Genomic DNA, 22,886 nt, shown 5'->3' on the forward strand with positions numbered 1-22,886 from the left:
CCAGTGTGAGAGAATGAGGAGCAACTGGGACACTCGAAGATGAGTGGTGGCAGGAGGCACAGCCCCTGCTGGGAGAGCGGTGCTCCGGTGCCCAGAGGCCCCACAGTGCCAGTCCTGGGCGATGGGCCCACATGCCCACAAAGACAGACTTGCATAAAAGCACGCACAGCAGCCTTACCCTTAGCAGCCCTCAAATGGAAAGGTGAATACAAAAGGATCATTCCTAAGAGAATGGATAACAAATTGTGGTATATGCAAACAATGAAGTACTCCCAAGCAATAGAAAAGAACCAACTGCTAATACCCCCAGCAACGTGGGTGAACCTCCAGAACGCCAAAACGAGTGAGAGGAGCCACGCTGCGTGCACACTGTGCCATTCCATTTCTATGAGGCACAAGAAGAGGCCAGGTTAACTCGTGCCAGAAATCTGTCGGTGCCTCTGTGTGTGAGACCTGTGCGCAAGTGCAGGCCTGCATGTGTGTATTTTCTGTATCTATTTTGGGGTGGGTGCTAACAGTCTATACAGGTCAACAGTACAGAACTGTCAAAACTTATTGAACTCAACACTTAATATGAATTATATGTAAATTTCAAGTCAATCAAAAAGAACAAACGTTAAAACCCAAAAACATTAAAAGAAAAATGTTTAACTCTTCAAAACAGAGAAATGGACAAAGTAATGCAAAGGATGAAGAGGAGTCACAGTGTGGCAGCGAGGATGGTCCGGGGCACCTGAGTGACCTCTGCTCTGCTCATGGGTGCCGACAGGGAGGACCATGGTGAAGATGGTGCCAACAGCTGCCATGACCCCTGCCAGGCACCACACACACTCAGTTAATCCTTATGTTGCCCCCTGTGGACCGCAGAATTATCCCCATCTGATGACGTGGAAATGGAAGCACTCAAGTCCACCCCCAAGGCTGCACAGAAAGTAGATGAAGCTGGGACCTGAACCAAGGTCAAACTGAGGCCCGAGTCCACACACTTCCCAGTACCACCTCTGCCCCCTGCCCCTGCAGCAGAGAGGGAGAATCTATTCTTTATTCTTTGACTCCATCAGAAGGGTCAGATGAACCTACTGGCAAAGGAGTCAGGGGTGAGGGAGAAACGCACGCAGACTTCTACAGGGGCCCCTGCCTGCTGAGCTTGAGGGTGGGGGCAGTCACCCAGGCAAGATGAGGAAGGGAGCCTCGTGTTTCCATGTGCCCACCACTCAGAGGAGCACGTTTTTTGCCTCGTCTTTGTCACCTACCTTCATTTGTTCGAGAGGCAACAGTTTTGACATCTAGGGAGCTTTTTCTCCTGTCTTTATGTTTGCCTGACTGATTATCTGTGGAAATAAATGATAAATTACCTCCGTGAAGAGATTATAACAACATATTAGTAAAATTACCAATACGAAAGCTTTAAAAGACAAAATTTAAGATTTAGAATGCCATTTAGTGAAGTGAAGTCACTCAGTTGTGTCCGACTCTGCGACCCCATGGACTGTAGCCTATCAGGCTCCTCTGTCCAGGGGATTTTCCAGGCAAGAGTGCTAGAGTGGATTGCCATTTCCTTCTCCAGGGGATCTTCTCAACCCAGGAACTGAACCCGGGTCTCCCGCATTGCAGGCAGACACTTTACCATCTAAGCCCCCAGGGAAGCCAGAATGCCATTTAGGATGCTGCAAAAATCAACACAGTACACCAAGATGAAGTCTCTCAACAACTGGGTTTAAGGGAGACCAACTTTCTAAAAAAAAAATTTTTTTCCACTCACCATAAACGAGGGCTTTTGAGTTTCTAGATTGTTACAGAGTCTCAGGCCACAAAAACTGGCAGAAATGAACTCAGGAGAATTTCACCTACTTCTACGTAGTTGAACAAGTGGTGGGAAAATTTTGATCCCCATCCACCCTTGTCCCAAAGTGAAAAAAATCTTTTCTGTGTTTTTTTCTACAATACAAGCCCTAAAATGTCCCGGGAGAGGCTGTGCCTCTCTTCTGGAGGCAGGACAGGGAGCGCTGGTCTGGGGTCTACTTCTCTGCACCCCCTTCCTGTGGATGGCACCACTGACCCTCCAGCCCAAACAGGAGGGGTCTGACTCCTCTTTCCCCCCAACCCCACACCGATCAATGACAAGGCCAAGTTAACCTTCCTTCCTGCGCCCTCTTGGGTGTCACCCGTGGTGCCAGGCCTCTCCAGCCTGTTCTCATTTCACAGATGAGGACATTGGGAGCCCCGTGAGATGAGCTCGTCTCTGCCTTCTCCTGGCTTCCTCCCTGGACTCTTGCTCACATACAGGATCCAAAAGCAGGCCCCTGTACTCCTCTCCACCATCCAGACCTTCTCCACTTGCTCTCTGGTACATTCTCTTCTATATAGGCACTGGCAGTGACCTTGTCAAAGTCGCCGATGACCTCCCTGTTGCTACCTCTGAAGGACTCGAGTCAGTTGTGACCTGCCTCGTCTGACTTGTGTACTAGACACTAGTCAGTGCTAGCCTGAGCTCGCTTTCTGAAAACTCTGGTCTGCGCACGTCCACCCTGGCTTTCCCGGCACTTCTTGCTCTTCCTTCCCGGTCTCCATCACCATGTCTCCTGTTCCTCAGCGCCCTGCTGTTCCCACAGGCTCACCCTCTGCACCCGCTTCTCTTCTCAGACAGCACAGTCTCCTCACTCTTCCCTATGGCCTTTCCTCAGTCCCGTGCTGCTATTGTATTCCTGGCCTTCCTCCCGAGCCCCAGACTTCCATCCTCCCCGGTCACTCGTCTTCCATGGGGACGCCCCTCAGCGCTTCAGACGAGCTGGCCCTCTTCTCCCAGGCCACTCCTCATCCCAGTCACTGGGCAGCATCTACCTGTCCACTTAGCTGGAGGCCAGTCATCCATGACGCCTCCCTGCCGCTCTCCCTCAAGTGTGCAGGTGTGATAAATGTCTAGAGTCCACCTCCTAAACGTCTCTCCCCGCTCCTTCCCTGTCCAGGCTCGGACACCTGGATTACAGGACACCTGGGTTATCGTCCTCTGGGTTACAGGGACAGCCTGCCTCACCGGTCCTACCAGCCCCAACCTTGCCCTCTCCAACCCATTCTCTCCAGACAGTGCTCACTCTTCTGATTAGAACATTTTAATGGTGCTTCACTGTTTTTAGGGTCAGGTGTAAATTCCCCAGTTGGACCCAGGGTCCCTTGTTCTGAACCTCATCTCTTCTCCAGCTACCATGAGTTACCTATGATGTGCTAGGCCACCTCCCAGATCTCTCTGCCGTGGCACTAACTGCTCACCCCCACTTAGGAAGGCGCCCTCCCCGGCTGCCTTCTCCTCCCTCTCTGCCTTCTCCGCTTGGTTGTCCTCTTGGAGATGCAGGTCAGATGTGGTTCAGGTATCCTCCCCTCTGGAGAGCCTTCCCCTAATGCCTCAGCCCCACCCCGCCCCCAACCCCGCCGGGAACCATCGGCTTTACTGTGCCGCTCCCTCACTAACTGTGAACGACGTGAAGGCAGAAATGACCTTCCCCGCCCCTTCCTGGGTGACCAGCACTGCCAGCACCTTGCAGATACTGAACAGGCACGCATCTGCTTCTCCAGATATATGCATACACACAAACGAGAGCACCACTAACAAACCACTCCAAATCCATGGCTCGCCGGCTCAACACCCTCAGCATCTTGGAGGTAAAGAGTAACTCCCTGGCAGTCAAGGACAGGAGCAGTGTGCTAGCTGCAGCCAGCCATTCATCTCTCGCAGTCTTGACCACACATGGGCTGCATGGACACAGCTCCGCTGTCTCAGGAACAGCCTTGACTCCGCTCCTCCACCTCCAACCGGGGACACGGTGCCCCGCCCAAATGCTCATTTCTCCATCCAGCCACACCTACTCTAACCACTCAGACTGCGGAGTCTCCTCTCTCTGAGCTCCAAGGAGATCAGTGTCCAAACAGCAGGCTGAGAAGCTGCACTGTGAGCTCCTGCAGTTCCCTCCTTCTCCCTTTCTGCCACTCAGCAAACATTCGCTGAGCGCCTGGGGCAGGTCAGGCTCTACGGCAGGCATCGGGATGTGAAGACGACTGAGGCTGCTGCCTCCAGATGGAGATCCTAACTTCCCCCCCAAAGGACCCTCCACGATCCCACCTCCTTCCCACACCGACCTTTTGTACCGGTCGGAACGTCGCCCGCTCTTTCTAGAACACACTCTGCACTCTCCCTCTTACGTCTAGATCGCTTTTCCTCGGCACCCGCCTCCTCACTCCAGCCCCTCTCCCTGAACGGAACTTGCCTCGCTCCCCTGCCCTCCTCCCCAGTAACGGTCACTCTTGACCACGTGCTGTGTGCCCTGCTGTCCATACGGCCCTCTTCTTTTCAGGTTAAAGCCTGACCACTCCCCAGGCGCCCAGGGGAACTGTCCCAGCACGTGCCTCAGATTCCTGGAGCTGGCTGGCTGGGCTTGAGTGCCAGCTGACCGCTTCCTAGTTGGATGTCCCGGGGCAAATCATGGGGCTTTTCATCTCCTTGTCTGCAGAAAGGGAGCCTGGTCTGTAAGGTGTCTCCCCCACTTAAGTCCTCCCGAGACAGCCCTGAGGTGAGGCAGGTCTGATGGGGTGTCTCCACTGAAGACATGTGGTCCGACACCAACACCACTGCCTCTTCAAGCATCAGGCTGACAGACCACACTCCGCTCAACACAGCTTCACGGACGTGCACGCACTGGAGGCGAGACCTGCCCAGGACACCTGTCAGAATGCCCACCTGTGCTCAGGACCCGGGAGTCGGGGAAAGAGATGCTGCTACAGCACTAGGGAGACACAGTCCCCCCTGCGCACCAGGTGGGCTCACTGGAGGTAGGGCCTGTCCTCAGGTTTTCCAAAGCTCAGTGAGCCCCAAGGGTGAATACAGGGCACCGTACCTGCGCAACTGTCGGTCTGAACACATTCAGCTATCTTCTCCGCCTAGAAATGAGCATCAGAAGCCGTTAGGTCTGAGTGCCTAGTGACGCAGTAAGGCAAATCTTGCTGGGGCCCCAGGGCTCCCCTACATACCTTATTGTTGCCATTGCACACTCTGATAATGGACACATAGTGTCTAACTTTTCTGCAAGTAGAAAACAATGCATTATATTCCTCCCGGCCCTCAATTCTGGTGGAGAGCTAGCTAGTTTTCCGTTATGAAAAGAGCATCTCTCTTTCACAGCACACACAAGGCTTGGAGAGAGCAGTTCTATTGCTTGTGGTCAAGGCTGCCAATAAACAAACAAGAGTCCACAGGCATTCCCTGGTGTCTCTGGAGAAGAGAGGTTGACTCTTCAGTGAAAATAACAAAATCCTTCCAAGTCATCGCAACATACAATAAAAAATACCCAGCGTTCAAAAATGTACTCCCTGTTAGCCAGCCCAAAGCCTTTAGTTCCGTCACGTTTTCATGTTTACAAGCCTTTACACTAATGCTCGTCTTTGAGTTTCAGCAGAGTCTGCTCACAACACTTATGGTAACAGTCACAGGCCCCTCTGGGGCTGAATGTGCGTGTCTAGAACCAGGCGGCTGAGGTTCTCTTGCAAGTTGCTGACTCTCCTCACTTATTTACTGTTCTTTCCATTTTTCAGCTTTTCCCCTTGATAATCCAATCCCTACACAGTTAGCCGCAACCCAATGAGGGAAGGACATAAAAAGGCAGAGTCAGAACAGAGAGCCCACACAGAGCCATTTCCCTGAGGCAGTCGCCAGCTGGCCACCAGGCCTGCTGACGAACACGTGAGCCTCACGGGCAATGTGGGGGGCTGTAGCCCGGCTCCGCCAAGCGCTGTAGCCAGGCCCTGGGCTAAGCCCACCTCTCTCAGCCTCAGCTTCCTCATCTGTCAACCAGAGACCATCACAGTGCCGCCAGCGCAGGGCCGTGGTGAGGAGGAGGTGAAGGGGTGCCCAGCAGGCCCTGAGCACCTGCCCAGGGAGGGAAGGGCTCCCAGACAGCAGCATCGTTACAACACTGTATCCACACCTCTTCCTCGTCTTCATGACCAAGAACACACACTAGGTATGCTTTTACATTTTGACTTTTGTATTTATCATAAACATTTTCCCCTGAGATTTAATTCTCTATGATCATCATTTCTAATTGTGGTGTATTTTATTGTTGAGTGTTCTGCAATTCACACTCAATTTTCCACGGTTTGTATTATTTAACAGATTCCGAGACAAACTATGACACCTTTAGGCCCCTGATCAACACTGCCTTCCAGTCTGCGGTCACACCTGTTTCATATGAGTTTCCATTAATGACAGTATTGAAAACACTTTATCTAATTTGATAGTTCTGTGCAGAAATGATACAGAGGCTGCCAAATCAGATGTGTGTGTGCTCAGTCATGTCTGACTCTTCTGAGACCCCATGAACTGTGTAGTTCACCAGGCTCCTCTGTGCATGGGATTTTCCAGGCAAGAATACTGGAGTGGGTGGCCATTTTCTCCTCCAGGGGATCTTCCCAACCTAGGGATTGAATCTGAGCCTCCTGCACTGCAGGCAGATTCTTTACCTGCTAAGCCAGACAGAAATCTTTTAAATATAGAGTACACCAGTGAGTGTTCTTGGCACAAAGCTCAGTGAGGTGGCATCGGATTTAAATGCTTTCATCTTTTATGTATGTGCTCACATAGCTTAAGTAGGACTGTTGGAGTGTGGCGGCTCTGGGTTGCCAGCGGGAGGGTCAGGCTGTGACCATGAGGAAGCCACCCTGGAAGGTCACACTTTGGTGGTAACTGACCTGGTTACCAGTCCTTCTTTTAAGTTTCCATGTGCAGTTAAGAACTGCACACTCTTAACTTACTTAAGTATTTAAAGTATATGGTGCAATAAGCCAAACATGGTATACTGACTGAAGTACTTGTTTTTTCTACTTACCCTCCCTGTCCAATGACAGGTATTATCTTCACATTTTGTTGTACGTTATCTCCATTTTTCTTCCTGACAGAGTAAATTCCTTGCCATTCCTATAAATGGAATGTGAGCATCATTATACACTGTATTCCAAACATGAACCGAAGTACATCCTCCACCTCGGGCTCCTGTTCACTCCCAGTGGCCACCAGAGCAATTAGGAGAACAAGATCCAGCTGAGGAGGACAATTCAGCCAGTGACTCTGCTTAGATAACAGAGTTGCATATAAGTTTTCCAGTCAAATGGAAACAAAAAGTATTTACTCAACACAGATCCTATTTCTTAGCAAAAATACAACAGAAGTCAAAGTTTCAGATCCTGAAAATAACCAAGTCCTACCTAGAAAGCTATTATGAAGAGAAAATCTGGTAATACAAACGCCTCACCAAGTGCTGACACACACAGAAGGCCAGTGAGTGGCCTGTTTGGTTTCGCACATGTGTGTGTCTGCACTCCTCTCGGAATGACACGAGGCCTGCACCTCCCTCTACTCCAGGGCCAGCTCAGCAGTGAGCGGGACTTCTCTGACTACTGGGACAGGCCCTTCGTGGTGGGGTCCGCGGCCTTAACAATTCCATCATCGCCACCCACCTGTCCTATCCAGGGGTGAGCACAGCACTGGCACGTGGTAAACGGTCAAGGACCACTTGGGGTCTTGGCTTACTGAATGGAAAAGCTAGACCGAGGTCAGACCATGGAATCCTGGCAGTCAGGCTAAGGGACCTGAGCGGGGGACCCTTAGGGTCCAGGACGGGGTGACATCATCGGCGTGATGACCTGGCGAGACCCATCTCCAGCAGTGCAGGGGGACTGACTGGAAGTGAGGCTCCTAGGCCGGGAGGCCTCACTGCATTCCGCTACCACCGTCTTGGAGTGTGGGGAAGAGGCCCTGAACGTGCTCAGGCCCAGGCCGTGGATCCAGCCCTGCTGATGGATTTGATAAAGAGGGAATGAAGGGAGAGGAAGACTCCAAAACCACTCCAGGATTCAAAGTCCAAGCAGGTGTGAAGACAGGCAACAAGCAGAGACAGACGAGGACCGAGAGAAACTGGGTTTCCTGTCAGTGGGGGATGAGAGAGATTCATCGCTCTACAGGTTGGTTCCAAGATGACAGCAGGTGTTGAGACAAACCTTGGAAAAGACTTTCGGGTGAAAACTGGGGAATGGGAGCCATGTACGCAGAAGAGGAAGGATGTGCAATGATACAATAGCTTTTGAGGGACCAGCAGGGACAGAGCGCCCTGAAAACCTGGGAAGAAAGGATGGGAGAGGGGAGCTGGAGAGAGGGTGAGTGGGAGAGTCCCGGGGACTGCAGAGGGCACAAGGGGTGAAAAGCTGGGAGTCCCTGGCGGCCCAGCGGTTAGGATTCTGCACTTCCACTGCTCAGGGTACAATTTGCACAGCACAGCCAAAAAAAAAAAAAAAAATTATAAAAGCTGAAGGGCTCCCTGTTTGCAATATTTTCCATTTGAACATCACTGGAATTTCTCCTGTGCCCCCAAGAATATCTGGCTGGTTGGACACCTAGAACCTGACACTCCAAAGTCCCCACCCATCATCTGACCACCTGTGAAGGCTCCAGCCCGGTCCCCAGCACAGGTCTGAACCCTCTCCATGGACCACAGCCCACTGTTTGTCCAGGCTGGCCCCTTCTCAACAAGCCCTTCTTCTCCCTGGGAAGACTCCATTAGGAAGGCCATGTATCTTTCTCCTGAAAAAAACAACAACAACAACAAAAAAAACTGCCCAGCTAAGTGGTCTGTCCTGCTGCAGGGCCAGCCAACTAGGAATGACCAGCAACAGACACGTGGCAGCTCTCATACTCTCCCCAGGAACTCAAGATCATGCAGAACCAATGCCCTGGCTCCATTCTGAAATAAAGCAGGTAAGTATAGAGGTTGATAATAGGATAGTATGTTATATTCTCTGCTCACAGCAAACACAGATGTTAGAGAACATGTGTCCTGCTGTTGGTGTTTGAGGCCCTTCATACCTGGTGCCCCATGGCATGACTCAGGAGGCGAGACGCTGCCCACAGGGGTCTGGGGGGATCCCTGGGCCTGCAGCTAATCCGCTGGATTCCCCCATCCCACCCCATCTCCAGTTGCTCTCCTGAGAGGGAGAGGAGTGCCTCACTGACCCTGCTGCTGCCAGATAGAGGGGTGCGAGAGCCCTCATGTCTGACCCCCACAGAGCCGCACGACAGAACCACAGGCTGACCCCGTGGCTGCCCTGGACCTGGCCGCTGGGACTGGGGAGGCCGCCATGGCTCTGCATGGCTGCTCTCCTGTGGTTGCCTTTGGAGGACGTCCCTCCTCGGCCCAGCAAGGGAACACCAGTGGGCCTGAGTTCCTACGTTCCCTTCGTTCATTACCGCCTGTGTTTCTCTTTCCAGAGAACCTGCCACTCTCTCTGCTAAGAAAATCTTCATCCTTGACAGAAGAAAGAGCTGAAGGAGATCAGGATACGTGCCGCGCCCACAGTGGCTACTCCCCGACGGTGCACCACCCGGCCCCACAGCTGGCCAGTCCCTTCCCTGTTCTCACTGCAAAGCCGCTGCTGACTGTGTAGGACGCCCACCCACTCACAGGCTCCTCGGGGGGCCCAAGCCAAGTAGGGCTATCAGCTCTGCACAGCCCTCTGCCCCTGCTGGTAGCCTGCTCTCGTGGGTGACCAGACAGGCATGGAGCCACGTGCCCCAGGGACAGGGCTTCCATGGGCCTCCAAGGGCCGGCAGGATGGCAGCTCATAAACTTCTCAAATGTTTTAAAAAATCATATTCGCTGTCCCAACTCCTAAAAGTTAAAGAGAGCCCAGCAGAAAAGCCTGAGAATGACTATGGAAAGCAGTGGCCTTTTCCTTCCTGGCGTATTTTAAAAGCTAATACCAGTGAGGTGCTGACAGAAGCCGTGTTTCAGAGAGAGAAACAGCCTCCAGCCGGATCCCACCTCTGTCTATTCTGAGTACCGCGGTACTGCGACTTCTCCTGTCGTAGTTTATCTGTCTGTTCTATGTCCTGGAATGTATTCTCTGAGCAGCTTTTCTTTGCTCGTCTTTCTATACCGGAATTCCGCACACTCAACAAGTGCTGACCAAGTGAACAAGGCCCCGAGAATGGATGGGCTCAGCTGTGTTCTGAGAACGTGTGGTTTCACTGGCCATCCTTTACCCTGACCACTGCCAACATCCATCACTGAGATTAATTATTAGAAAGATCAACTTACTTATTACAAAAATGAAAACAATGACTTTATGTGTCAAAGTTACTCTTCCTGGCTGGTCAAGTTATATGTACTTTCCTAGCTTCAGTTTCCTCATCTGCAAAGTGGGCACAATAGGGATAACACCACCTACAGTTCCCCAGGTCTGAGGCTCCCCAGCTCTGGCAGTACTCAGTGAGTGCTCAACCTCCTTCCACCCCTCTGTTTGTGGAAGGGACCAGGATGCCACTCTCTTACTCACCTTGCATGAATTTATAGTATCGAGCAAATCAGCCTTTTTTTCATTTATAGGCACTTCTGCTATCTCCTTCCCTATTAATTCACCTGACTGATAGCCCATTGTTGTTTCAAATGCTGGATTTGCATACTGGGAGGGGAGGGGAGACAAAAGAGAAAACATCAAGTGAATTAAAAGAAACGTTGAAAAGAGAACAATCAACCTAAACCATCATACTTTCCCCCCAGAAAGCTCAGGAGCCTGGCGCTCACTATGATGGTGCTCAAGCTACAAGAGCACAACCCCAGGAAACCCTGGAGTCTGGACAAGCCTCTGCTCTGGTGATGCTGGCCTGGGCTTGCTGCCACATTCTCCTGAGGTCCAGGGAGGGCGGCAGGCTTGCTCGCACTTAAACGCCCTTGGAGGAAAGGAGCATGGAGACACCTGGGGCTGCTGCACAAAGGCTGCTGGGATCACGACACTGAAAGAAAGCACCGTCTGGGAGTCTGAGCCACCCAGCCCCTGCTTCCAAAAGTCACTTAGCTCCTCCCAGGTTTCAGTCTGCGCATCTGTTGAGTGGGGTCAAACGTTTATTTAGCCTCTTTCACACGATGCAAATGAAAGATGAGTCTGGAAAGCAGGCTGTGACAGAGGAATTGTTTACAAATATAAGGATTCACAGTTAAGTTTCACACAGGACTGTAAGAGTACAAAATGCCTGGGCAAGCTGTGTGTGTGCTAATAAAACAACAAATAATGACGATGATAAACAATAGTCATTCTGTTTAAGGTTTGTTTTCCTTGCTAGGCACCACAGCAAGCAAGTTACACACATTAACTCATTTCAGTCCTCAGAACATCCTTACGAAAGGCAGGTGGTTGTCAGCATTAATATTATTCCCATTTGTACAGATGAGAGAGCAGATTCAGACAGATTGAGTAACCTGCCCGAAGATGCTCAGCTCGGTAGAGGCCGAGAATAAAGGAATGCAGGCCTGACTGATACCAAGCCTGTGCTCTCAACCACTGGCCAGTGTCACGTCTCAGGGCACCGACTCCTGAGCATGGACATCATCAGGCTCTTTACCAAGAAAGTCACAGTTAAAGTGAAGAACTACAGTGTTCAATACTAAAATCAACATGGGGCTCATTCTCAGACACAAGGAACATTCCCCTGGCACATCTAGAACACGTGTTACCTGTTTGCTGTTATCTGAAAGCCATGTGACCCTCTTTTACTTTTTAATTTTATTAAAGTCTAGTTGATTTACAATATTGTGTTTTCACTGTACAACAAAGGAAATCAGTTATACATATACATATATCCATTCTTATTTACAGTCTTTTCCCATAGAGGTCATTACAAAATACTGAGTATAGTTCCCTGTGCTATACTATAGGTCCTTGTTGGTTATCTTTTTCTTTTTAAAGGTTATTTTCTTTTATTGTGAATTATTTTTAAATGAAAGCTATATTATCTTAAGTCACTTATATGAAGCCACTCTGCTAATAATTTGTTAAGTAACTACTAGATTATTTTTGAAATTTTGTGTCCAGTAAATTTCTATGGTTTCTACAGTAAACTACCATCAAAAACAGTTAAGAAAGGAAAGCGCACACAGCCCTTATGGGCAGGGCCTCTCCTTGTTGCAATAGTCTGTCCCCACTTGGCTCCAAAATTCTGGATAAAAGCCCCTCCTTGCATAATAAATAAACAAGCAAAAATGAGAGAAAAAATAAATGCCAGTGTCATATGTCTACAGAATACCTTCTAGCATATTAAGTAATTATTAGAAACTTTTCTTACCCCAGAGGGAACTTATCTTAGACTTTGTATTTTACAGATTTTGTTCTGATAAACCTCTAAGGAAAAACTGGTCCCTTGAACTTCAAAGAGAGAAAGAAAAAAAAAACCAAAGGGGTTCAACCCTAAAAATGCAAACAAACCAGAAATGCGGGACAAACTTCCAAAATAACAAACCTGGATAATGTGGTCTTCACTTGTAATTTCAATTGCTTCTTGACTTTTCTCTAATGCAGCGAACATTGAATTACAAGCCCTTTATGGGTAGAAAAGAAAAAGGACTGATTAATATAAATATTAGAAAATGAATTCTAGTTTTGGAATATTACATTAACTTACTTACTTGAGTTCTTTGATTATAAAGGTAACTGATGCTAACTTGAGAAAAAGAAGGGGGGAAGATTAAAAAGCAGAAGGAAGAAATAAACGCCTCCTGCATCCCCACTTGGGATCGTGACTCTGCACAACTTGGTGCTCTTCTTTCCATTCTAAGGACAAGTGGACCAGGGGGAGCCCACACAAGGGTCCGAGCACAGCCCTTCACTGGTTGTGGGGCGTGCCTCAACCTCCCCGGGTCTCTCCCTTCCCACCACGTGCAGAGTCCTCATGAGGACTCAAGTTCCCTGCACAAAACCTGGCAGAAAAGAGGCGGCCTGTCGTCTGCAGCTACCACCTTCAACAAACTCTTTTCACAAAACAGATCATCAGGATCACTGGCTTTGTTCCCTGCATCTACTTAGCCTTATATTGTGAGTGTTCTCCCTGTCCTTGGTGGTTGAAAACATTTTTGAGTTACACAGGTAACAACTTTCTTTTAAATTAGAAAATGAAAATAAATGAAATACTACATCATACCCACTAGGATGGCTATTAATCAAAGACAATGTTGGTAAGGAACCCTCATACACTGCTGGCAGGAGTGTAAAACGATACAGCTGCTTTGGAAAACAGTCTGGCAGTTCCACAAGCTGTTAAGCAGTTACCAGTTTTACTCCTAGGTAGGTAGGTATCCTACAGAAAACATACATCCACAGAAAAACTTACAGCCCACAAGTGGAAACAACCCTAATGTCCATCAGCTGATGAATGGATGAATAAAATGTGATATGTCCATACAATGGAATACTATGCAGATATAAAAGGAAACACAGTCCTCACATGTGCCATCATATGCATGAATCTTAAAAAACATTATGCTAAGTTAAAAGAAGCCAGTCACAAAAGGACCACATGTTGCATGATTCTATTTTAATGAAATGTCCAGAACAGGCAAATCTATATATACAGAGAAATTAGATTAGTGGTTATCTAGGGCTGGAAGTCATGAAATGTTCTAAAATTGTGGCAGTGGTAGCACAACTCTGTGAATATACTCAAAGCCACTGAACTGGGTACTTTAAATGGGTGAACTGTATAGAATGTGAATTATATCTCAATAAATCTGTTTAAAAATAAATAAGATTAAGTCATCTGAAATCCCAACACCTACACAAATCAATTGGTGTTCTAGGCAATTTCTTATATAAATATATATGTTATATATATATATTTATTTATAAAAATATAATCATACCCTACAGTTTTATAATCTTGTACCACTGAAAAATTATATTAATATCTTTCCATATCATTAATTAGTTCCTTATCATCACTTTTAATAACATGTGTAATATTCTAAAGTTATACAATAATTCATTCAAACAAATTTCCCATGACTACACATTTAGGTTGCTTTCAGCTTTTTTTTTTTTTTTCTGCATATGCCTCAGATGATGAAAAAAAGAACGCAACTGTCTACTTCTTCATAAAATTCATAATTGTTCATATAGTGCTGTTACATTATTCCTGGTATTACTAAGCTGTCTAGGTAAATAAAACAAAACAGCTTAGCCAATAAAAGCTAGTCCTTCTTTCTTGGCATATATGTGAATTAGCCCAATAAAGCTATTATTTAAAAAAACAAGAATGAAAAAATAAGAAGTTTCCACCTCTGATATAGCAAGCTAGGAGGAGAGGGATCTGGGAGAAGCCTTCCTGGGTTTTATCATGTGTTTTTAAATTTCTGCAGATCTGCTAAATAAAAAATGGTGAATCATTTTAATTTCTTTGGTTACTATTAAAGCTGAACATTTTTTTCATGTTCACTGGCCATTAATAACTCTTATAAACTGCTTGTTTATGACATGTCCTTTGTAATTTTTTTATACTAGGTGTTTCCATTCATCAAAGCTCTACATATTTAGGATATTAATCTGTCTGTCCTGAACGTCATGAATGTATTTTTTCCTAGTTTACTATTTGTCTAAATTTTTAACATTATGTGGGCTTCCCAGGTGGTGCCAGTGGTAAAGAACCCAGCTGCCAATGCAGGAGATCCAAGAGATGTGGGTTCGATCCCTGGGTCGGGAAGATCCCCAGAGGGGGAAATGGCAGCCCACTCCAGTATTCCTGCCTGGGAAGCCCCATGGACAGAGGAGCCTGGTGTTGAGCCACCAGGGCTTCCCAGGTGGTGGCAGCGGTAAATAATCTACCTGCCAACGCAGGACGCACAAGAGATGTGGGTTCAATCACTGGACAGTTTGATCCCTGGGTTGTAAAGATCCCCTGGAGGAGGAAATGGCAACCTACTCCAGTTTTCTTGCCTAGAGAATCCCATGGACAGACAAGCCTGGCAGGCCACAGTCCATAGGGTTACAAAGCGTCAGACACGAAAGAAGCAACTTAACACACAAGGTGTTTTCACTGGGACAAGCTTAACATTTTTATCTTGCCTAATCTGCTTCTCTTCGTTTATGAAATCTTTTTGACGCCACACGGGGTTTACCAAGGCTTCATTATCCAATGACATGTGTTCACTTATATTTTTAGTACTTCTGTGGCCCTACTTTTTAACATGATGCACACTGGAGTTTATTTTGGAACTGGGTGTGAGATTGGAATATAACTTAGTTTTCTTTCCACATAGTTAATAAACTGTCACAATTCTTTTCACTGGAAAAATTGACCCTTTCCTGTGTGGATATAAACTGCCATGGTGAACATATATACTTATGTTCTCCGTTCTTAAATACACGCATACTTATTTCTAGACTTTCCATCCTAGGTTACTGATCTGCTTGAGACACGCAGCTTTTTGGTGCATTTTAGGATCTCAGATGAAGCCTCTCTCCGGCCCTCAATTCTCAGCCCCACACTCGTCCCTTCCCTGTCCTGTTATCCTAGCTCCCTGCACAGTGGACATCTCTCTCTGGCTGTCAGCTGGCACACCAAAGACAAAGCACAGAATGAGGAGAGACGATGAGTGCAGCTCTGAAGATGTGGGCTACAGCCAGAGGGCTACCTTTGCCCTGTGCCACGTGTGAGAGCTGGGACGAAAGTCAGCTAACCTCCCTGGGTATCGGTTTCTGCCAACAATAAGCTCCATGGCTCACAGCGGAAATGTGGCAGCCAGGCTGTGGAAGACCCAGGAGTAAGGAAAGGGGCAGGCTCAAGGCCAGCCAGCCATCTCAAGCTACCCTGAAGAGTTTGGCAACAAAAAGGAGCTCTTTTGTAGGCCTCACCAGCCCTGAAACATCTCTGCTCATAGCACTTCTCTGCTACCTCACACTTCATTTCATTTCATCTATGAAGTATTTTCTTCTCCACATGTGGTACCCTGTGCTGGTCGCCGCCAATCTTTATATTCCAAATTCTAACCCCCTTATCTCCCCCTGAGTGTGTACAGACAGAGTGATTCCATTCTCTCTTGGATCCTGGTAAAGGAAATGTCAAACAGAACCCAAGGAAGAGACTGAGGATGAGAAAGACTTTTTTTTCACTTCTGTCAACCTCAGATAATTTTACTAATTTTGCTACTTTTCTCACTTTACAAAGAACTAGGTTTATATTCTTTACAGGTTAAAAAAAAACAAAAAAACTGTTTAGCAAGAGCAAATTACAAAATGTTTATTGTAGAGAAGAAAACATGTCACCTACAGAAATATGTATCTACATATCAAAAAGAATTTTTAATTAAAAAACAAAACAGGTAATTGGGTATATATTCTTTCACATCCTGCTTTTTCATTTGCTATTATTTTGGTGCCCCATCTTTTTTTTTTTGGCTGTGCCATGCAGCTTGTGGGATCTTAGTTCCCCCACCAGGGATCAAACCTGGGGTCCTGGCAGTGAAAGTACTGAATTTTAAACACTGGATCACCAGGGAAGTCCCCACTGGAGCCCCGTCTTTAAATGTTAAGTCTCACATCACTAACATGCCTACGCATTAGACATCCAGGCAGACTCTGAAAGTCCTATGCAAGGAGAGCTGCTTTCCCACTGCCCCATCATATTTTAGCAGGAAGTCAGTAACAGCCAGTGGAGCCAGCTGCCCACACTCAAGTCCTCAGTTGCAGCCACACCCTGGGTGGTATGGTGGGCTTTCCTGAAGCAGCAGAATTACCTGAGTTTCAGCTGTGAGCGCACCTCTCCAAATTCCAGCTGGAGCAGTTCATTGTAACAGGCCATGGGGCTGGGGTTTTCTATATACCTCTACAAACAGAAAGGGGATGGTGTGGATCAACACATGTGTACCTTTAAATTATTATACACATATATACAAAATAATGCTTTCCAAAAGACTTCTCACAGGAAATGAGATGAAAACTTACAATACCAAATCAGCATTTAAAAAATAGTGCTTGTACATATCTGAGAACATATTAAGAAACCACTGAATTGTATACTTTAAGTGGCTGAATTGATCAACTGTACCTCAATAGAGAAAAAAGGCAGAAAGGAGGAAAGAAAGAAAAGGGAAAGTGTTTGCTGGAAAGAGAAAAAGATAAAATTAAAAATCTTTAAAATAATTTTTTTAAACTAGTATAACCATTCAATGGAACAGCACACAGAGGTGTGGATGTGAACTTATATGGAATGATGCATAAGATACACTGTCAAGTGAAATGAAGCAATGGAAAATCATGTTATAATTATTTATGTATTTCTTCTATAAAAATGTTATATCAACTTTAAATAGCTGAATTACATGGAAAATGAATGGTATCTCAATTAAGTAGTCAATAAATGAAATTAGGAAAAACAGGGTCCATTCTTGGGCATATCCAGAGAAAACTATAATTCGAAAAGACACATGCACCCCCAAGTTCATAGCAGCACAATCTACAATAGCCGAGACATGGAAGCAACCTCCTAAGCGTCCACTGACAGAGGAATGGATACAGAAGGGGTGTGTGTGTGTGTGTGTGTGTGTGTGTGTGTGTGTACCCCGAAGTTCATCTATAATAGCCGAGACATGGAAGCAACCTCCTAAGTGTCCACTGACAGAGGAATGGATACAGAAGGGGTGTGTGGATGTGTGTAATAGAATATTACTTGCCATAAAAAATGAAACAATGCCATTTGCAGCAACATGGATAAACCCAGAGATCAGCATACTAAGTGAAGAAAGAAAGAAAAAGACAAATATCATATGATACCACCTATATGTGGGATCTAAAAATATAAAAATGAATTTATTCACAAAACAGAAACAAACTCAGACATAGAAAACAAACTTACAGTTACCAAAGGGGAAGGGATGTAGGGATGGACAAATTAGGAGCTTGAGATTAACAGATACACCCTACTGTATGGAAGACAGGTGAACAAGGTCCTACTATGTATCACAGGAAACTACATTTCAGTATCTTGTAATAACTGTTAATGGAAGAGAATCTGAAAAAGTATATATAGGTATGTATATACTTTGGCCACCTGATGCAAAGAGCCAACTCATTGGAAAAGACCTTGATTCTGGGAAAGATTAAAGGCAAAAGGAGAGGGGGCAGAAGAGGATGAGATGGTTAGATGGTATCACCAGCTTAATGGACACAGATCTGAGCAAACTGGGAGATGGTGAAGGATGGGGAAGCGTGCCGTGCTGCAGTCCACGGCGTCACAAAGAGTCAGACACGACTGAACAGCTGAAGAACAGCATACATATATAGGACTAAATCACTTTTATGTACACTTTTCTGTGTTGTTCTAACACAACAGTGTAAATCAACTATTCTTCCACTAAAAAAAGCTCAAGGGAAAAAAACCAGGGATTAAGAATACTTTTCTTTCAGTGCCTTGAGCTATGAGGATTTTTTGATGTCTACATGTCACTGGTAGAGGCTAGAATAAGCAGAAGGAAGAAATTTATTAACGCAAGTCCCATTTATGTTAACTTTCAGAGTCTCGTCTCTTAGATGAGAGTCCTCTTTAGTGCTGCACAAGCTCATGGTAAGCAAAAACACACTTGCAGAGGTCACTCCCACTAGGCAACATTTCCCTGTACTAACGTCAAAAAGCAGCTCAGCTAAGCTGACAAAGGATCATCCTCCACAGCAGAGGGACTTGCAGAGCCATGGCTTCCCCCAGGCGCTCCTACTCTTGCAGACACGAACTATTCCCTACATGATGAAAACATCTCAGCAAAGCAGACAACATGGAAAGGGGAAGCCTGAGCCCATTCCACCAGATTAAGAATTTCATGAAGACATCTTACATGTCACTATGTACTATCGCGTAATTCCACTCTACTGTAATATTTGTATTTACTTGCCCCTGTTTCTGTGGCACACTCTTGATTTCACCTGCTCAACACATGGATAGTATTCTATCTGGTGAGGAGGAAGCTGAGGCCTCAGAGGCAGGGTATATGAAGGCCACTATCCACAAGCCAAAGCCAGACCAGCCTGGGCCATGGGGCCTCATGTGGTGCTCCTTCTACCACCAGTGAAGGCAGGCATCCCCCTGTTGGAACCATGATCTTGTCTGTGTGTCAAGTAGCCTAAGAGCCCAGCCCCTGGTTCACGTCTTAAGGCTGTATGATCCTCTATGAGGCCCTGAAGCTTCCAGAGCCTGCCTCCTTACCCACAAAACAAGACCACCCCACATCCCTGACAACAACCACGAGAAAGCACTGCGCCTGCAGACGGCTGCATGAACACACAGCAGTCACTGCCGGCCCCCGGGAGGGAGAGCCAGGCCCGCTGGCCACGGGCACGATGGTCCCTAGGCCTGCAGGCCAGGCCAAACACAACCATTCCTGACCACACAAGTCAGAGAGGGACATGCCCGCCAGCTCCCACCAACTGGGAGGGGTACGAGTGCTGGCCTTGGGACGTCCTGGCGGCTCGGTGGTTAAGAACCTACCTACCAGTGCAGGGGACACAGGCTTGATCCTTGGTCCAGGAAGATCACACATGTCACGGAGCTACTAAGCCTCGCACCACAACTACTGAAGCCACGTGCCCTAGAGCCTGTGCGCCACAACAAGAGAAGCCACTGCAGTGAGAAACCTGTGAACCACAACTAGAAAGGAGCCTCCATTCGCTGGGACTAGAGAACAAGCCTGTGTAGCAGTGAAGACCCAGTAAGGCCATCAATAAAAAAAATTATTTTAAAAAAGAGACAGAGAAAGTAGTGGCCCTGCAGCTCTCTCCTCAGTGAGTCACGATCCCACAGGAACACCCGAGAACACTGCTCATCTGCACAGGTGCCCACCGCTGACAGGGCAGGAACAGTGGCGAGATTTCTGGGGCACAGAGCGTGCCACGCCAGTAGACAAGAGGTGGGGGACCTGAGACGGACAGGGGTGCCCAGCGGTCCCCGCTCTTGCCCGGCCTCCCCTGCTCTGCAGGCGAGATCCTGGGACAGGGAGCCACGTGCCCCGCGTGTCACAGCCTCCTGTGAGCGTGCCCGGGGCCCTCACTGGTGCGCACATCCAAACGTCTTTGTCCCAAAGGTGGGAGCTCAGGTGAGAAAACCAGCGCGTGGGAACAGAAGGACTGCATCTTTCTCCCTCCGCCTGCTCCCCACCGTGCTACCTCTGCTTGGCTCTGTGTCTAAAATCCTGTCTTTCCTGCCCTTCTGCAGGTTTCATTCATGTCCTGAGGATTCCGTGGGGTTGTGGGGGGTAGAGAAGGGTGTCAGGCCCAAGGAGCTTCAGGAATCAGGCTGCTGTTCCTTCAGCTTGAGCAGCAGCCAGTCTCTTCACCCCAGCCCAGCCCATGAAAGGGGTGGGGCCACTGGCTCCCAAGCCAACTCAACCTAGCTCTCCCCAGAGCACATCACCCCCACCGGGCCCCCCCACCCCCAGTGCAGCTCCGTCCCTGGCTGCACATTAGAACTCCCTGCCATCTAAAAAATAACACCAGTGTGCAGGCCCCTCCCCAAACCAACAGAACCAGGGCCTCCTCAGGGATGCTTCTCAGGGAGTTCTAACGCGCAACTAGGGCCAAGAGACACCAAGCCCTAACCTCAAGGTTCTGGTTCAAGGTGGTGAAGTCGAAGGATGTGCACTGACATCTCCTGCGAGAGCAACAAAACTGCAACTAGCTGCTGAACAACCATCAACAGGAGGACGCTGGAACCCACCAAAAACAGATACCCCACGTCCAAAGACAAAGAAGAAGCCCCAATCAGACAGTAGGAGGGGTGCAATCATGATAAAACAAATCCCATCCCTGCTAAGTGGATGACCCACAAACTGGAGAACAATAATACCAAAGAAGTTCTTCCGCTGTTGTGAAGCTCTGAGCCCCACATCAGGCTTCCCAGACTGGGGGTCTGGCGAAGGGACTGGGAATCCTGAGACTCTTGACTTTGAAGACCTGTGGGATTTGATCACAGGACTGCCACAGAACAGGGGGAAACAGAGACTCCACCCTTGGAGGACACAAACAAAATATGCGGTGCACACCGTGACCCGGGGGGAAGATGCAGGGGACTGGACCAGACCTACCTGCTGCTGCTGGAGGGGCTCCTGCAGAGGCGTGGGGCGGCAGTGGCTCACAAGGGGACAGGGACGCTGGCGGCAGCAGTCCTGGAAGGGGCCCCTTGGAGGGTGCCATTAACCCTACCATACAGCCTGTAGGCCCCAGGGCTGGGTTGCCTCAAGCCAAAAAACTAACAGGGACAGATCGAAACCTCGCCCATCAGCAGATAATTGGATGAAAGCTTTACTGAGCCCTGCCCACCAGAGCAAGACCCAGTTTTCCCATGCCAGTCCCTCCCATCAGGAAGCTTACACAAGCCTCTTAGCCTCATCCACCAAAGGGCAGACATAAGAAGAAGAACCACAATCCCATAGTGGCTAGAATGAAAACCATATTACAGAAAGTTAATCAGGATGAAAAAGCAGAATGTTATGTCCCAGGTGAAGGGACAAGATAAAACCCCACAAAAACTAAATGCAGTGGAGACAGGCAACTTTCCAGAAAAAAAAAAAAATTTCAGAATAATGATAGTAAAGATAATCCAGGATCTCGGAAAAATAAATGGAGAAGAAGCAAGAAACATTTACCAAAGACCTAGAAGAAGTAAAGAACAAACAGAGATGAACAATACACTGGAAGGAATCAATAGCAGAATAACTGAGGCAGAAAGGATAAGTGACCTGGAGACAGAATGGTGGAGATCACTGATGCAGAACAGAATATAGAAAAAAGAATGAAAAAAAAAATGAAGACAGCCTAAGGGACCTCTGGGACAACATTAAATGCACCAACATTTGCATTTTAGGGGTCCCAGGAGGAGACAAGAGAAAGGACCTGAGAAAATATCTGAAGAGATAATAGCTGAAAACTTCCCTAACATGGGAAAGGAAACAGTCAACCAAATCCAGGAAACACAGCGAGTCCCAGGCAGGAAAAACCCAAGGAGGAGCAAGCACACCAAGACACACAGTGATCAAACTGACAAAAATTAAAGACAAATAAAATATTAAAACAGCAAGAGAAAAACGACAAACAGCAAAAAAGGGAATTTCCATAAGATTATCAGCTGATTTCTCAACAGAAACTCTACAGGCCAGAAGGGAATGGCATGATATATTGAAAGTGATGAGAGAAGAACCTACAACCAAGAATACTCTACCCAGCAAGACCCTCATTCAGATTTGATGGAGAAATCAAAAGCTTTACAGACAAGCAAAAGTTAAAAGAATTCAGCACCACCAAATCAGCTCTACAACAAATGCTAAAGAACTTCTCTAGGCAGGAAACACAAGATAAGGAAAAGACCTACACAAAATAAACCCAAAACAATTAAAATGGTAATAGGATCATAAATATTGATAATTACTTCAAATGTAAATGGATTAAATGCACCAACAAAAAGACAAAGACTGGCTGGGCAGATGCAAACCTGCATGTATGCACTTCCACATACCACATCACTCTACTTAACCCCCCAAACCATATGAAATTATTTTATACTGTTCAGCTAATCATGTTTTCATTATGGCTTGCAATTGTAATGATCTTTTATTTTTTGTCAGACTATTGATTGTGAAAACTGATAAATGTCTTTTACTACTGGGATTACGTAACTATTATTTGCTTAATACCATTGTACCATGATTGGTCAACAGAAAATAAAAGAATTCTGTTATCACTAAAACCACCATTTAATAGGGAAATCTGTAATCACTTTTTAATATCCAGATGTGTATCAGAATAATCTTGGAATTTTTTGAAAAATACAAATGCCCAGGTTTTGCTTTTTCTCTCCAAAGCTCCAAATGTGTTTCTAATGAGCAGCTATGTTTAAAAACAACTGGATTATATGATGATCTTTTACTTTTATCTAGATGGTTTCACTTTTTCTATTTCATATTCAGTGCTCATATTTATGTTTTCCAATTTTTCATCTCTCTTTTTTTTAATGTTCTTTCTCAAGCCTTTACCAAGTGCAGCCAAAAACC

The 22,886-nt window shown here is 47.0% G+C and overlaps 1 protein-coding gene across 3 annotated transcripts in view; it reads right to left on the reverse strand.

Annotated features, from left to right (window-relative positions):
• Positions 1-22,886, reverse strand: part of PDE8A (phosphodiesterase 8A) — a 145,153-nt gene that overhangs the window by 22,945 nt on the left and 99,322 nt on the right. For 2 of the 3 annotated variants that reach the window (XM_040257495.1, XM_040257493.1), the window contains exons 6-12: positions 16,593-16,681; positions 12,329-12,407; positions 10,372-10,497; positions 6,873-6,961; positions 5,020-5,071; positions 4,887-4,929; positions 1,254-1,331 (exon numbers count right to left, since the gene is read on the reverse strand). In XM_040257495.1, coding sequence (XP_040113429.1) covers positions 1,254-1,331; positions 4,887-4,929; positions 5,020-5,071; positions 6,873-6,961; positions 10,372-10,497; positions 12,329-12,407; positions 16,593-16,681 — 556 coding nt within the window. The remainder of the gene's footprint in view (positions 1-1,253; positions 1,332-4,886; positions 4,930-5,019; positions 5,072-6,872; positions 6,962-10,371; positions 10,498-12,328; positions 12,408-16,592; positions 16,682-22,886) is intronic. The other variant, XM_040257494.1, reaches the window with a different exon arrangement.

The sequence above is a fragment of the Oryx dammah genome, unplaced genomic scaffold (assembly GCF_014754425.2).
Source record: "Oryx dammah isolate SB20612 unplaced genomic scaffold, SCBI_Odam_1.1 HiC_scaffold_16, whole genome shotgun sequence".
Taxonomy (NCBI): domain Eukaryota; kingdom Metazoa; phylum Chordata; class Mammalia; order Artiodactyla; family Bovidae; genus Oryx; species Oryx dammah.